General features: G+C 39.9%; 1 protein-coding gene across 6 annotated transcripts in view; it reads right to left on the bottom strand.

Moving 5' to 3' along the window:
• The window catches only part of SMARCA2 (SWI/SNF related BAF chromatin remodeling complex subunit ATPase 2), a 182944-nt gene that overhangs the window by 94074 nt on the left and 71195 nt on the right, over positions 1–17675 (bottom strand). For 5 of the 6 annotated variants that reach the window (XM_073345222.1, XM_073345221.1, XM_073345223.1 and 2 more), the window contains 8 exons: positions 16183–16283; positions 15855–16002; positions 12579–12742; positions 9833–9899; positions 9084–9194; positions 5303–5545; positions 4857–4970; positions 820–927 (listed from right to left, as the gene is read on the bottom strand). In XM_073345222.1, the coding sequence (XP_073201323.1) occupies positions 820–927; positions 4857–4970; positions 5303–5545; positions 9084–9194; positions 9833–9899; positions 12579–12742; positions 15855–16002; positions 16183–16283 (1056 nt within the window). The remainder of the gene's footprint in view (positions 1–819; positions 928–4856; positions 4971–5302; positions 5546–9083; positions 9195–9832; positions 9900–12578; positions 12743–15854; positions 16003–16182; positions 16284–17675) is intronic. The other variant, XM_073345225.1, reaches the window with a different exon arrangement.

The following is a 17675-nucleotide window of genomic DNA, read 5'->3' as shown; positions in this document are numbered from 1 at the left end:
GTGATCTAAAAGAAAAAGGTATGGAAGACCTGAAAGCCATGGAAGTGTACTGGGGCCTGGGGTTTGTATCTAATTACAGTGGTCATATTGGGAGGCAATGTTTGTCTGCCATCTAGATTTATGAGGCCACAGACTATGTGATGTCTAAACCCTACAAGTAGGGCATGATTCTGTTCAGCTGTTTCTCATTTCTGCAGTGCCTTCCTTTGGCAGTTACCTGAATCTATCTGTTTCTCTGTCAACCACAAGAACAACACATGGTTCTAAGAAGCTAAAATGTTCTAGAAGTAGCTAATAAGGGATGATGAGTCTTGGGTGGGGAAGGGAAACTAGTACTGGAAATTGGAGTGGGGAGATAGCACTGACTGGACAAGAAGCCTGGGAACCAGGTGGGAAGCAGGAGGATTTAGAGACTCCAGAGGAGTGAGAATAGGACTTTTGGTGTGCTTTTCAGCACTTTTGATAAATAACCTGATGCAGCCCATGGTGCCACAATCCCAGTTATTTTACTCAGGATTCCCTATTCGGTTTCAGCCATTGAGAGAGGTTTTGTAACACTGCACCCAGAAATGCATCTTTACAATTATATATCAAAAACAAGGTTAGGTTTTGCATTGTGACCGGAGAACAAAGACTTTTTTTGTTTTGCACAAACATTTCAGTTGTGGGCAAATTCTTTTCCCAACTGACACATCTGCAGTAGGATATCCCAAAAAGTTTACTTATTTTTTTAATAAGCAGGCTGGTGTTGGCAGTCATACATTCAGTAAACACACCGCCATAATGTATTGTTGTTAAGTATTATAGTTCCCATTGTACCTTCTTGTCTTTCTCGGAGCCATCTGTGAGGAGGATTCCCTTCGCTTGCATATGGCGGTAGAGAATCTTCTGAAGAGCTGACATGTCGCATTTGATCACATATTCAACCTAGTGTGAAAAATAACAGTAAGTAAATGGAGCACAGAGTTTTGCCAGGCTATAATAATGTTAGGATGATTTAACTGCAGGTCTTTCCCCTCATAGGAACACCTGTATCCCAGCAACATCTTACATCTCCCAGGGAGAAAGAGAGAATTGCAAAGTGGTCACCCACACTCTTGGAATCCAGATCCACTCATTTTAATGGTCGTCTCCAAAGTTTCTTTGGGTTCCCTGTCTGCTGTAAATTGTTTGGTCTCTCTGAGCATGAGAATTCAATGATGTTCAGCAAAGAAGCCAAAAAGAGAGATTTTTATATTTTCTCTTTTTATAATTGTATAAGGGCTCTCAAAATGAACGGCCAATAACTTGTGAATTTTCTTTATTACACTTGCAAAATATTTTTAAAAGATCAGTTGTGGTTGTATACCTGTCACAAAACAAATGAGATTCACATTCAGCCCTAAGTATAATGCCATTTAAGAACGTTTGGATGGAAATATGTATTTTCTTTTCTAAACAGACAGGAAAGAATGAGAGAACTGTTCGCAATTATAGTAAAGTGTGGTGTAAACCCAAAAATTCAACTCAGGTAACACTGGCTGAACTAACTCGTCTTTAGTTTGTTCTGATCATGTATCAGTATCAAAGCCAGTAATACAGATAGGTTTTTTTTCCTACATAATTTTAAACACACACACTTTTCTACAAAATAACTCATGCATAAAATCTGGCTTGGTATATGCTCTCTGTGTTTTTAATAATTAGACTAAAAATCATAATATGCACTCAAAGCCATATTAATGGCTAGAAATCTTGCAGGATGTGATTAAAAGTAAATCAGCAAGCCACCTAACGTTTAATAAACTGATTAAAATATGATTGGATTATTTTCAGCTCAGAGGATCAGGAGGATGAGGTCACAGATGAGAGGGAACTGAATATTCATTTAGTAGCTTCCTTACCAAGAACCTGTCAGACAAGATGGAACTGTCAATAGCCATCTTGTGTCAACAATTCCAATGCACCACACTGGACTTGAAAACTTTTTTTTTTTTTTTAAAAATAGGGGGATACAACCACAACTCCCCTAAACAAACACAGTTAAGCATTTTATCAATCCCTCTTTTTTAATAAAGCTACCGAATACAGTGGCTCTCGCTGACAGTCAACGGGGAGAAATCTGAACTGCAACAAAAATGTAAATAATGGGATTGTACTGGTAGCAATTCAGTCAAGTCTCAAATCTGAGTATGTTCCAAGCTAAAATTAATCAAAAATGTTGCAAAGGGGGCTGGTATGAACACTGTATGTTGGGAGGGAGGAAGGCATAATAGCAATAACGTTCACAACACTTAATTAAAGATGTGTATTATATGCCCCTTTCATTAAATAAATTGTACTAGTGAGCTGGTTTATATTTTCAAAATGCTGATCCCGATCAATGTTAGTACAATATCACAATAAAAATCATGTAACAAAATATCCCTATTACTACTTACCTTTAATTGTTTTGGGTTTCACTGGGGAGTCAAATATCCCCCAAACTCCATATTTGAAGCCAGAGCTGAATTTTACAGCTGCCCCCTCTGTCTACAGTGGGACAAACTAAAACCCCAGACTCCTCCTACCGCACAACTTTCATTTGGACTTGAATGCTGTGGTTCTCACCTATTTATCTTTCAGCATTTGTGCTGTTTGCATTGTGTTCTGATAAGACAGAGATCGTTAGACTGTCGCAGGCCAGAGAGGAAGAGGTTGACTGAAACATCTTCCCCACACTTGCACAGCACTGGCAAGCCTCACTTCGTAGCCAGAGATCCATAAAGGCTCTGACTATTTCTTGTAATTAACACAGTACGTACGGAAATAAATGTGCCAAGAAATTGATCTAACATAACTAAATACGAAGTCTCCTTGTTGCTGATTATTTGGGAATCAAAGTTCAATCTTGCCAGTTTTTCCATGTACTTCAGTGAGAACAGAACTGGGTCCACAGTAAGCAAGGACCCACTGTGTCACATTTAAAACATGAGACGCTGGCGGAATAACAAAGAAAATTAACAGGAAGACCTTTCCAAAATCTTTATGTTCTGTTTTGATTGAATTCATCCATTTGCCTCTATATTTACAGAGTTACATCTTGGGAGGCTGGAAAGCAATATAGGCAGGAGTACCCCTCTTAGTATCTTGACCATGGCCTGGAGAAGCTTGTGCCAGACAGTCACGCCAGAACCGGCGAGCAAAATGGGTGTAATTCAGGACTCCCTTATGCTCCCAGGCTACCTGGCACATATTGTGTCCTCCTGAAGGTTGGCTTCCAGGTCCTGGAGCTCTCTCATCCCAAGCACAGTATAACAGATTGCTAGGGCAGCATTTCTTCTGAATCACATCCTATATTTACAGGTTGCACATAGCGTAGGAAGGTTTATATAGGAACTGCCTGTGACTTGTCTGCTTTCCAGGAGTTTGATCCACCTACCGCATATTGCTACCTAATTTTCTCTGTGTGTGTGATCATTACTAAGGAAGTAAACGGAGGTTTTACACTCTACCTTGAAATGCCCTTGGTATTTTAATTGTAAGAGCCTAAGATTCATGTTCTAATCAAATTGAGCTTCACGTATTTTAAAAGAAACGTGAGGAAGCAAAGCCAGCCTATAAACTGCTTCTCTCTAATTAAGTCCAGGTTAGTTCTGTCTTCTCAGTAAGGTAATGGAGATAGTAGTCCACATATTGCTAACTGTTGTGAAGTTTGGTTGTGACATATCCTCTGCTATCTGCCACATTGATCTTGTGTAATGCAGGAATGGCAAAAAATAGTTTTCAAGGTTCACTTAATATCAGTGCAATGCTGTTCCTTTTTCTCCATCTCTCTCCTCCATTGATTTGACTTCTGAATGTGTTTCAGAGAGCAGAATTTGGGTTGTATATTTCAATCATCTGCCCACTCACACTGATAGAACAGGTTTAGGGGAAGGGAGAAAGTCAAGAGTAATTGATTTCTTTTGCAATACATTATTTTTAGGCTTAAATTTTAGCTGTATATAACTGAAAAGACAGAAATAGGATCAGCATTTGGCAAGGACTTGGTGTGTCAGAAAGGCACAAATGGTTGGATTCCTGTATCCTCCAAATTCAGTTTGGGATTCTAACAGGGTGTAAACTTTGGCACTTGCATATTTATACAAAGATGAAGTAACTTATAGGGTTTATATATGTCTCTTGTAAAATGTGAAATAAACCCTTCCAACTGCAGAAGGAGCCAAGTTGGATTTTTTTAGTTATCTGGCTCTGAAAAATTCTGAGATGCATGATAACCTGGTTAAAAGTTGTGTGTAAGATTAAAAAAACTCCACAAGACAGTATTGGAAAGTTTCTGACTCCCTAATGCAGAATCAGAGTCTGTTACCCTTACTAACATGGGACTTTATGAGTTTCAATTATTTCAATGCAACTACCAGAGAGAGTAAAAGCACTATTTAAGAGAGTAAAAGCGGCAGAATCTGACCCTCAGTAATAAGTCAGGCTGGTTTTTATTAATGCCCTGAATATAAATACTGCGGAAACAAACATTTTATGTAAACCAGTTTTAGCAGACACAGTTAGCTTTAAGCTGTACTAAAACTATATTGTGGACTTTTGTACTGACAGTTTTAGCAAAACTGTCAAACACAGGATTTGGATGAATGACTGAACACACAGGAATCCTCTGCCAACTTCCAAAGTCCTCACCTGTAGCTTTTTCTTCTTTTAAAGGGAAATCTTAGTTAATTTAAAGATTTTTCTTAAAAATTAACTGGTGGCTCTAGGAAGTTTCCTTCTGTAGGATCACCTGAACAGCTATATTGTATGGTGCTTTTAAAAAAGAAAAACAATTGTACAAAAATTTCAGACACTGGGGAACAAGTTTTTCATGAAATCCTCCCCCCACAAACCTTTTCTGGCAGTTGAGATTCAACCTCTTTCTTCAGTCTCCTCAGCAAGAAGGGTCGTAACACTTTGTGGAGACGTCTGATGATCAGAATAGTCTCTTCCTCGTTTAAGTCCACCTTCACAAATGTAATTATAAGAGTTACTACAACATAAGTCAGCGAACTGTGTCATATTATGACTATGTGGGAGATTATACCTCATTACAAATACATGTGCAATATTTACCCCATGCTGTACTCTTGTATTTTATTATTAAACAGGACTCCGAGTCCAGAAAGAGAAATTTAAGTGAAGAATTGTAAAGTTGTAATGAAGGTAACTGTTACATTAGGATTATAATTCTGTGAGTACAAGGGACAGTTCAGATGCTACTCCTACATCATGGGTTCCATTTTGTTTTCATCCTATTGTTTATTTCTGATTAGATTTAAGCAAACCATTCCAGTACCCTTTCTCCAGTCATGGCAAAAGGAGCATTAAACCACTGTTCAAAGGTACTGCAGCTCTTGAAAATGGTGGGGAGGAGGAAGTTGAGGAGAGCCCAAAGTTCAGGCAACTTGTTCTGCAGTGGTGTCCCAGTCAACAGAATCCGTCTAGGGGCCACGTAGTGGGTGTTCAAGACCTGAGTCAGCTTGCAGTGATGGTTCTTCATTCGATGGCCTTCATCTACTATCATATACTTCCATCGAATCTACAACAGGAAAAAATTCTGGCCGAGTTAGTGAACTCAGAAAAGCGACCCTTTGACATGGAGATGAGACACTGCCAGAATTAGTGCTAAGTGCTTCCCACCCGCATTGAACAGGAAAGAGAGGCTGGGTCTTGGCTATTTTAGCTTTAAGGGTAGTTCTTGTTAGGGATAGAAGTCCAATATAGTGTTATCCAGGCAGAAGTGACCTTGTACGTAATGGAGGAGGAACAAACGGAGGCTAAGGTACAACTCTATCTGAGCCTGCAACTGCTAACAGCTCATTCCCCACATTAGGATCTTTCACCGGGTGGTGTCCTTACGAGACCCTAATACTGTAGGGTCAGGGTAGGAGTTATTAGGGGAAGAGGAAAAACCAAGAACTCTAAATGAAGTCATCACAAGTAAAAACTCAGAAGAAGCAAATATACGTTTTCAAACAGGCACATAAAACAGCAACAATACACATTCCTTTAGTTCAGCCAAATCCTTCCATCTAACTTAAGCGTGAGGAAACAAAACAGGGCAATGTAACCAGGGCCATTTCAGGCACTGCAACTTCTTAATGAAGGAAGCCAGCAATGGATGTCACCCCAGGAAATTTCAGCTCCCCCACGGAAGATTTAATGCAGAGTCAGAGCAGATGTTGAAACATGGAGACCAATGCCATCTACAGCCGAAGAGCTGAAGACAAGGAACAAAGGTGGGCAAAAAAAGGAGAGAAAAATACTGCATGCACAATACCAACTGTTGGGATTTAGTATTAATTATTTTTTCATGCATTCAGAGATGTACTAGGCGCCTCCCCAAACGAGTCCAGGCAGCATCTACGCTCCAAAAAGCATGTCAACTACATTGAACATGACAAGTCAGAGTCTTAACAAAAGAGTGAGAGGAAGGGAAAGGAATGACAGAGTGACAATAAGATCACCAGGTCTCTCTTGTTGGTCTGCTTATGTATATCGAGAGTACTACTAATACCTTAGCTGCACATTTTAAAAATACATCCACTACCACTGAGGCATCAATATTCATATCTGTTTGAGAGTTTTTAAACAACAATACTTAGGACACATTTAGATTAAGAAAACTGGATCCTTAGGTGATGTAAATTTTCTGGATATAAAATTTAAGGCATAAGTTATTATGTGGCCACAAATAAAAACCACCACGCAACCAGAAATTTTGTAATAGGGGTCAGTCTCTGCCCAGAAACACAGAACTGGAATAGCAGAGGTCACAGATTGAAGATCAGGATAAATACTATTAAAAAGCGTAGAGAAGATCCAGGGACTCTGCTTTACAGAACAGAGAAACAAATATGATCACACCTTCGGGGGAAAAAAAGAGTTCAAGACAGTTGGTAATTTTTTAAAGAGACGTTATTGTGGGTCCAAGAGCTAACTATACCAATGCGTAGGAAAGACAGTAGTATGGTAAGAGGCCACCCTGGTTTAACCAGGAGATTATCAATGACCTAAAACTCAAAAAAAGACGACACACAAAAAGTGGAAATTAGGTCAAATTACAAAGGATGAATACAAAACAATAACACAAGCATGTAGGGACAAAATTAGAAAGGCACAAAACAAGATTAAACTAGGTAGGAATATAAAGGGTAACAAGAAAGCATTTTATAAATACATGGGAAGCGAAAGGAAGACTGGGGACAGCATAGTCCCATTACCAAATGAGGATGGAGGACAATATCAAAAAACTGCAGCAATGGCCAAAGTGTTAGATGCCTCTTTTATTTCAGTTTTCACACAGACACACACACACACACACACACACACAAAAGATAGCAGTGATTGAATAACTAACATAGTGAACATCAGTTTAAATGGGACAGAATCTGAGGCTAAAACATGAAAAGAACAAGTTAAGAATTACTTTGACTAATTAGAAGTCTTCAGGTCAGCAGGGCCTCACGAAATGCATCCTAGAATACTTCAGGAACTAGCTGAAGAGATCTCTGAGCCATTAGGGATTATCTTTGAGAATTCATGGAGAATGGGAGAGAGACATAAGAAGTGGAAAAGGGCAAATATAGTACTTATCTATAAAAAGAGGAATAAGGACAATGCAGGGAATTATAGACCAATCATTTTAACTTCAGTATCCAGAAAGATAATGGAGCAAATAATCAAACATTCTATTTGTAAGCACCTAGAAGGAAATATGGAGCATTCAACACCGATTTGTCAAGAACAAATCACGTCAAACCAACCTAACATCCTTCTTTGATCGGGTAACAAGCCTTGTGAGTGGTGGCAAATGGTAGAAGTCATATATTTTGCTTTTAGTAAGGCTTTGATATTTGTCTCATATGACCTTCTCACAAGCAAAACTAGACAAACATAGCCTAGATGAACCTACTATAAGGTGGGTGCACAACTACCTGGAAAGAGTACTCAGAGTAGTTAGCAATGGTTCACAATTGAGCTGGAAGGGCACATCGAGTGGGGTCCTGCAGGGATCGGTTTGGGTCTGGTTCTATTCAATATTTTCATAAATGACTTGGATAATGGCATAGACAGTACACTTTTAAAGTCTGCTGACAATACCAAGCGGGGAGGGGTTGCAAGCACTTTTGAGGACAGGATTAGAATTCCAAATGATGTTAAAAAAACTGGAGAAATGGTCTAAATTAAACAGGATGAAATTCAATAAGGACAAATGCAAAATACTACACATAAGAAGGAATAATCAATTGCACAAATGCAAAATGGAAAATGACTGCCTGAGAAGGCATACTGCAGAAAAGGATCTGGGGGTTATAGTGGGTCACAAACTAAATATGGGTCAACAAAGTAATACTGTTGGACAAAGCAAACATCATTCTGCAATGTATCAGCAGGAATGTTGAAAGCAAGACACAAAAAGTAATTCTCCCACTCTATTCAGCACTGAGAAGGTCTCCACTGGAGTACTGTGTCCAGTTCTGGGCACCACACTTCAGGAAAGAGGTGGACAAATTGGTGAAAGTCCAGAGGGGAGCAACAAAAATGATTAAAGGTCTAGAAAACATGACCTATGTGGAAAGATTGAAAAATATGGGTTTGTTTAGTCTGGAGAAGAGAAGACTGAGGGGGACAGCGGGGGGAGAGAGACACACACACATGATAACAGTCTTCAAGTATGTAAAAGGTTGTTATATGGAGGAGGGTGATAAATTGTTCCGCTTATCCACTGAGGAGGGGAAAAGAAGTAATGGGCTTAAATTGCAGCAAGGGTGATTTAGGTTAGCCATTAGGAAAATCTTCCTGACTGTACATGTCATTAAGCACTGGAACAAATTATCTAGGGAAGTTGTGGAATCTCCATTATTGGAGGTTTTTAAGAACAGGTGAGACAAACATTTATCGGGGATGGTCTAGATAACACTTAGTCCTGCCTTCAGTGCAGGGGACTGGACTAGATGACCAGTCCTACATTTCTATGATTTCTATGGGCAACGTAATAGAAGTTTCATGCAAGACACAATCTGGTGACATGGAGGAGGGTTTGCAGTTAAGAGATGACAGAAATTAATTTTTACCTTAGCAAGAATGTGTTTGTCTTTTATTATGTATTCGTAAGTAGTTAAAAGAACATTAAATTTTCCACTTCGAAGCTGAGGAACAAGTGAGCGACGCATGGCAGGTGTCCCCTGAAAGTGAAGAGAAAATAAAATAAAGAATGAAAAAATAATTGTTTATAGTCCTCTGCTATTTCTTACAGTCATGGGAAGTAGAGAAAAGGTGTTTGTATAAGTGTGCTAAAAAGCAAAAATCAAACAATGTATTGACATATTCCAGATCCCTTCAGAATGGTTTCCCCAATGAAGACCACGGGAGGGAGAAGAGAAGAGAAAAATTACAGTAACCTCATACCAGGAAACTAGCTGCTGGACTGCAAAGCTCTGTTTATATGGAAGTAGCAGCAGTCAATCTATCTAGTCTCCTTGGTAACTGCTTGACTTTATAGGAACAATTGAAAATACAGTAGTCTAACATGAAAGTATTCAGCAATATACAAAATGTGTCTTATTTATCATTTGTATTACTCTCATCAGAAACCTTGCAATATGATAATTAACAATTTTCTTCTGCATTTCACTATTTGAAAGTAATTATGGTTTATTATAGTAACCTGTTTGGGATGATTAACTGTCACTGTTTAGTACATGATGCACATGACAAAACTTTACAGCCAAACAGAGTTTACAGATTAGCTTGGGAAATGTGGAAGAGGAGGGTCTATTTTTCACTCTTTCAATGTTATACAAATAGAGAAAGCAAATCAAACCTTGTAAGAAATTTTCACCACAGAAGGAGCCCATTTGTCAAATTCATATGTCCAGTTAGATAAAGTCCTAGGTAAGAAATGAAGAATATGAACAATTTAGTATCATATCTAATTATGTTTAAATATAAGGTATTATTTATAACTTTGTCACCTTAATACCTCTTTCACAATGAAAGCTGAGTCCCCAACAAACTTCTTACTTACTTCCATATCTTTGCCTTGAACATGTAGATTGAATATTAAAAAGGAAACTTGCAGATTTTGATACGCTATATGAGCCATCTTCATTTGAGATGTGAGGGAAGAACTGATTTGGGAAAAATGTCTAAGTCTTATTTAGAAATCTGTTTTGGCCCTGATTCAGCAAAGCACTTAAGCACATGCCTAACTTTAGGTTCATGTTAACACACCAACTAAAAAAGTGAGAATAGATGAATCTGCACAGAAAAGACATATCTGTCATCTCATGCTGCTCAGCTGTAACAAGTAAAACTTGGTTTCAGAGTAGCAGCCATGTTAGTCTGTATCCGCAAAAAGAAAAGGAGGACTTGTGGCACCTTAGAGACTAACAAATTTATTTGAGCATAAGCTTTTGTGAGCTACAGCTCACTTCATCGGACGCAACTTGCAACTTCTCAGATATAGCCCCACAAAGCCCAAGGTAAAAGGTATCAGTGCTGTTAACTTGTGATGATGCGCTATTAGCATCCAGCACTACTGTTGTGTCAGTCAGCCACTTATGTACCTTCATTTTAACTATACTAACACACTGAATAGTCTTAAAGAAAGGCGAAAGGAACTGGTAAAATACTTCAGGTCTCAGCTCCTCCCCTTTATAAAACTTAAAAAAAGACAATATCAAGTACTTTAAAAACATCACGTTTCGAGTCTCCATTGTACTCTTGAAAATCGATAGTACAACTTCCTTCCCCTTGGAAACCCTGTATTAGTAACAGGGCTCGGTCTCCAGTCATGCATTTCTCTTTATGTTTGATCCCGGCATCACTAGTGTCAGTAGGATTGTGCACATCTCTGGAAGTTAGTTAATGGTTGCTGCAGCAGAGCCAGAAGGTGGGGCACTTCAAAGTAGACCACATAAGGAATAATAATATTGTGCTAACACCTACAGACCCCAAACAACTGGTAACTTTCTTAGCAACCTTCTAATTAGAATGCCAAAGCCACTCCACAGCCAGTTGTAAGATATGTATCACTTAGGGACAAAACAACACTACAGAAGTTTTACAGTACTCGTGTCAAGGTTCCTTCCCCACTCTGAACTCTAGGGTACAGATGTGGGGACCTGCATGAAAAAACCCGTAAGCTTATTTTTACCAGCTTAGGTTAAAACTTCTCCAAGGTACAAACTATTTTACCTTTTGTCCCTGGACTTTATTGCTGCCACCACCAAGCGTCTAACAAAATATAACCCGGGAAAGAGCCCACTTGGAAACGTCTATCCCCCCCAAAATCCCCCCAAGCCCTACCCCCCTTTCTTGGGGAAGGCTTGATAAAAATCCTCACCAATTTGCATAGGTGAACACAGACCCAAACCCTTGGAACTTAAGAACAAGGAAAAAGCAATCAGGCTCTTAAAAGAAGAATTTTAATTGAAGAAAAAGTAAAAGAATCACCTCTGTAAAATCAGGATGGTAAATACATTACAGGGTAATCAGATTCAAAACATAGAGAATCCCTCTAGGCAAAACCTTAAGTTACAAAAAGACACAAAAACCGGAACATACATTCCATTCAGCACAACTTATTTTATCAGCCATTTAAGCAAAACAGAATCTAACGCATATCTAACTGGATTGCTTATTAACCCTTTACAGAAGTTCTGACCTGCATTCCTGCTCTGGTCCCGGCAAAAGCAATACACAGACAGAGAGAACCCTTTGTTCCTCCCCGCCTCCCCGCAGCTTTGAAAGTATCTTGTCTCCTCATTGGTCATCTTGGTCAGGTGCCAGCGAGGTTATCTTTAGCTTCTTAACCCTTTACAGGTGAAAGCGTTTTTTCCCTCTGGCCAGGAGGGATTTAAAGGTGGTTAGCCTTCCCTTTATATTTAGGGCAACTTGATAATGTCTCTTTAAAGCAATCTGTTTCAAGAAACCAACAACCAATTCCTGCAGAGACCAGGGTAGAGCACATTCAGAAAAATCACAATAAAAGGGATGCTGTGCAGAACCGCAGGAAAAGGGGGCAAAATAAGACAAAGAAGAATACACCGGGCAGAGGCTGGAGATCAATGGTTAGGGACAATAAGCAACTCCACATCAGACAGTTACTTATACTATAATTACAAGAAAATCCAGTGTCGTTAAAGGACAACTACCTAATATTTGGTGGGGTGCCTTTTAAAGATCTAATAATAGGCTGCAAGTAGCACTTTAAAAATTGAACAGGGAAAACTGCAGCATGTAATATAAAAAAAAAGAAAGGTACATTTCCTCTTTTGTTAATCATGTCAGGAATAAGTTACACTGAATAAGAGACACTATACAGTTGCCTGCTGAGTGGACAGCAAAACTAATGGAACCAAGTGTTTTTATCATCCATCTGGTCATCCTCACAATGCCAGCCAATCACTGTGGCAAAGTAATCACAGGCTAGATTCAGAGTACATACTCAATGTAGTCCCACTGCGTGCTTCATCTTACCATTAAGTGAAAAACAAGTGCGTGCTGCTAATGAGCCAATTTGCAATGCATAGAAAGATAACAGTGGAATGAATTTCTTTACTTACGAAAGGGGAACAATGATGAGATAGGGGCCATTGAGTCTTTTGTGCTCCATCAGATAAGTGATGAGTGCAATAGTCTGTATGGTCTTTCCTAGCCCCATTTCATCAGCTAAAATTCCATTCAAATTGTTATTATAAAGTGAAACCATCCATTCCAGGCCCTGGATCTGAAATGAAGAATAATCGCTTCAATTATCTGAGAGCTGCACACGTAATTAATCCTAGTGTTACTGAAGTCAGGCTTTCACTTCACTTACTGCTTTGGTGCTTGGTTTCCTTCAACAGTGGATGCACTGGGAACCACCAGCACATAATATCCCATCATATCTGCATGAAAGTCACGGCTGATATTTAGGTCCAATATGGACCAAGCTTCAGAGTTTTGTTTTGTACAAGCAGAAGATTTTTTATATTATAGGCAGAGTTGGTAGCAATGCCTATAGTTGAAGTTGCCTAATATTTTCCATTACAAGATGCTGTTTTTCATTTGCTTACAACTAGAATCCGGTGTTTTTTGCAAATATGAAACAACATAAAATAAAGAAAAACCTATAATATGAAAAAAGTCTGAAAAACTCACCTACAGCATCAGCTGCTGCCCTGTGGGGCGGGCCTGGCTCCCTACTCCAGGTGTTGTGAGCCAGCACATAGTCAAAGCTCTACTCAAGGTTTGTCCCGGCCACTCCTCCATCACGATAGCAGAGGGGAAGCTGGGCCAAATCTGAGTGAGTGCATGCACCAGGTCACAATGCCATGCACCCAAAATTGGTACAGCTGCCCCTATGTCACCATGACACAAGGGCGGTCAGGCCAAACCTGAGCAGCACTGAGACCCAGTGTGCCAAGTCACAATGCCTGGGCTGGCTTCCTCCTTTTCCCCGTGGGTGCTCAGCCCCAGGCCCCGCCCCCACTCCACTCCTTTGCCCAAAGCTACACCCCTCCTCTGCCTGCTCCCACTCTGCCCCCTCCCCCAAGCGTACCCTGTCCCGGCTCCTCCCTCTCCCCCCAGCACCTCCTGCATGCCTCGGAACAGCTGATCGTGGGAGGCAGGAGGTGCGGGGAAGGAGGGAGAGGAATTGATCGGCGGGGCCACCAGCAGTGGGAGGAGTGCGGGGAGGGAGCTGGTTGCCGGTGGGTGCTAAGCACCCACTAATGTTTTCCCATGGGTGCTTCAGAGCTGGAGCACCCACAGAGTCAGAGCCTATGGTGGGAAGCCAGGCCCCGCCCTGCAGGACAGGATCTGCTGCTGCGACATGTGTGTGAGGAGGGCTCATTTTGCAATACCAACCCACAGGGCCTCTTGCTCTCCTTCCACAGGGACAGGACCCAACTCCCCCACCACATGGCTAAAATGGATAAAACAAAATCAAACAAATTTCCTGAAAAATAAAATGAAAAATTAGAAAAATATATAGAGTTTCACAGGATTCTATGTATAACTTAGTCAAATTTGAACTGTTCAGGCTGAAATATTTGTAAGAATGAGATTACAGAAAAATATACTGTGTTGTCCACATAAAAAATTCTTACAGCTGCTTCATTGAGAAGCTCTACCATTCTCCATACTCTGGAGAGGGGACTAGAAATTTGATGGAGCAAGGACTTGAAATTTGGTTATAGCATGGGGGCTGTCACCCTGGTGTAAGGATGTATCTTTTCTTGTCCCCATGAGAATTCACCAAAATTTGGCCAACCAAAAAGTCTCGGGGGGGAAAAAAAATTCACACTTCACACATGCTCTGTAGAGACTTAGTAGAGTTTAACTGCTAAATTCTCAGAAGTTCCAGTCTTTACTGAGCCCAAGAGCTGCAAAGTCTGAGCAGGACTTTGTAATTTCTTTGCCCAGCTGCAGGTGGCTGCTGTGACAGCAGAACAAAGAACAGAAAGACTCACTCCTGTGTTATGAATGTTCCATGCTGGCCCACAGGCAGCACGGAGAAAGAGGAAGTAGCTTGACTGGAATGCAGAGAGGTGAGGAGAGGGCAGGGGAGGAGGGAAATAGGAGCAGAGTGGTTCAGGGAGAGAGACAGAGAGGAGCAGATGGAGAAAAAGAGGAGGGGAAAGGACTGGGGCAGAGGGCTCTATATCCACTAAGACACACTCCCCTCAAGAACCTGGGATTGAACCCAGGATTCCTGAGTCTCACCATTCCTCTATTGTCAGCAAATCCCTGTGAAACTCACGGGCAAAGTGTGCCTCATCCCCCACTTGTGCTGGTCCCCACAGAGAATAACACCCTGCCTGCTACAGCAGCCAGCGACACCATTAACTCAAGCAGTAGAGGCCTGTGCTACGGATCTAGGCCCCAGCCTGACATGCTAGAATTTCTGGGTTTTTAGTTTGCATTTTAAAAAAACTACAAAAAAAGAATTTTTGGGTTGCAAAGTCAATCGGTGAAAAGTTAGGATGTGTAAGAATTAAGGTTGCCCTTCCTTCTAGTGTTCTATGAACACTTAAAAAAAAAAAAAAAGTATCTTCACATCATCCTTGTTGTTTCGATAAGAAAGTATTATTCTCCATTTTTCAGACAAGGAAACTGGAGAAAGAGCCAAGTGGTCAGACTGAAAACAATGCTGAGCACCTGCAGTTCTCAGTAATCTGCTAGGGAACTACAGATACTCAGTGCCCCAAAAAAAAAAGAAACCACAAATGACTTTTCAGAGGCCACAGGGAGTGAGTGGCCACAGGCCACGCAAAGGTACCCACCCCCCAGTCCTATCCTCAGAGCACAATTCTCTCCATAGCCAAACCAACAGCATCCAGAATAAAGAGGTTTCTGGATTCAACTGGTTAGTGCACTGAAATATTAGGGTGGCATTTTATAAAAAGTATGTCACTAAAACAATAAGCAAAAACCCAAACTGGATCACTACTGTTCTCCAATGAAGATGACAATTACAGGTACACTTAGAGCTGATATTATTATACAGGTGACATGTGTGACTTTTCCATTGGGAAGGCAGAATACAACCTTCTTTTCCAGACAATCATTTTCTACCCAAATGGAGATCTTGCAATTCAGTGCAACACAAATCTGATCCACTCAGAGATGAAAGCAGCATTCATTCCTACATACCTTCCTAACGTAGCATAAACTTTTAAATATTATATTATATTATAATATGCTTTACTCAATAAAAGTATATTATACAAATACCTGGCCATCATTATGCAACAGTGCAAAAGTCATGTATAAAGCAAGGGTTAAACTGCAGAATTATAGCTGGCCATAAACTGGTTTTTACAGCTTGAGAAGGAAACTCCAACTCGGTTTCTTACTTGATAATGTTTTAGTGATCCATTAATAAGAAGAGCAGACTGTTTCTCCACCCTCTCAGCAATTGCATGAGCGACTGTATAGTAGGACTGAGACCCTCTAGCACTATATTGCATGCTGTATTCATCATCCACATCTTGTTTGGCTGTCCTAGAAGATAAGTAAAGAAGAGTTATGATGTTATTCACACTATACCAATTTGTTCAGTGCTCTGAACCGTAACTTTTTATTCAAGTGCTCTTAATAAAATTAGGTAACGCAGCTAAAATTAAAGATGGTGTAAGAAATCCACCTCCTTCCCCCACAGAAGGCATTCTAGTGTATACTCACTCAATGATCTGCTTAGCATCCTTCTCAGAAACCTCTTCACTGTTAGGATCCAGAAGTATTTTCTCATCCGCTTCTAATCTACTTGATTCATCATCATCATCCTACAGAGGAGACAACAGAAAAACAGGAGCGGGGACAGAAAAATAGAATAGTAACATTTTTCTTGGTCATAACATCAGCCAGACCTCACTCAGGTTTTTATCAACAGTTTTCACTGGACACCGCTTTACAACGAAAGAAATCCTAACAAGAAAGAGTTATTGGCATCTCTTCTCTTCTGTCAACTGCAACCTTCTTGCTGTGATGTAAGTGAACCAAGGTCAAACTGCAAAACACTTAGAAAACGAATTTTCCCATTTTAATTCCATCGTATTTGAAACAGCTCTTCTTTTCCTGTTCATTGAGAAGATCATATATATACCCTTCTTCAAAACGTACTGAAGATTCATAACATACACTCTATTCATACAAAAAAGCCAATCAAACTGACAAGATCCACTAGGTCTGAGCTGTTTTAGTGTTTTGATTTATTAAAATTATCTTTAAATAGATTAAACTTTTTGTTCCTTATTTATTATTTACCTTCTTTCCAATTAATATTGCAGATGCTGATAAATGGATGAAAGGGTTTCAGATCTTATTGTGGTTTCTCCAAGAATCTCGGTTCCCTTTGAAGTAATGCTATTTTGTAACAACTTAAATTCTTAGCAGCTAAAGCAAATATCCCTATGCCTCCTGTATGCAAACTACTTTTAGAATGATTTCTCCCTTTCTTTCTGTTTGCCACAAAACTGTACCAGTACTGTACACAGAGAGTAGAAGATCTTATCTAATTCTACATCTATATCTACACTACACTACACTCAGGGCCCACTATTTGAAGGTGCTGACAGCCTTTACCACCCTACTAAGGTCAACAGGCGTTATCACTGTCAGCACCCCACAGAGTTAGGTCATTAGGCCTCGATCAGCAAAGCCTTACACACATGCTTAATTGGCCATATTGTGACTTCAGTGGGACTACTCATAGCACATAAAACTAAGTAGTTGTGCAAGCCTTTGCAGGAGCCACACCTTAGTGTGCATTGTTAAATCAATTGTAAAAACATACATTATTTTAAAAGGTGCACAATGCAATTCTATTTGCAACATGTGAAGAAATATCAACTAAGTATAATCTTTGCATCTTGACATATTTAATTTAAGACTCTGCCAATATTTTCTGATTCTAGATTAAAAGAGGATAAAAACAATATTCGAACTAACATGCTGAGTGGTGAGTGAAAATTCCACCATTCTCACCACTGCTTCAGCCCACAGACTAAAAAGAAAATATTTAGAATTGCCCCCAGAAACACATGCGGCTTATTTTTAAGTATTTAATTTAAAAAATAAATAAATAAAACTACTCTAAGGTGAATTTCTCTCTGCTCCCATCATCCCATTTGCAGTAATTGCAGTCGCATTGGCCTCCTTATCCCTAGAGCACACCC

The sequence above is a fragment of the Lepidochelys kempii genome, chromosome 5 (assembly GCF_965140265.1).
Source record: "Lepidochelys kempii isolate rLepKem1 chromosome 5, rLepKem1.hap2, whole genome shotgun sequence".
Classification (NCBI taxonomy): Eukaryota; Metazoa; Chordata; order Testudines; family Cheloniidae; genus Lepidochelys; species Lepidochelys kempii.
The sequence above is the reverse complement of the archived record's forward strand: the minus strand, read 5'-3'. Positions and strand labels throughout refer to the sequence as shown.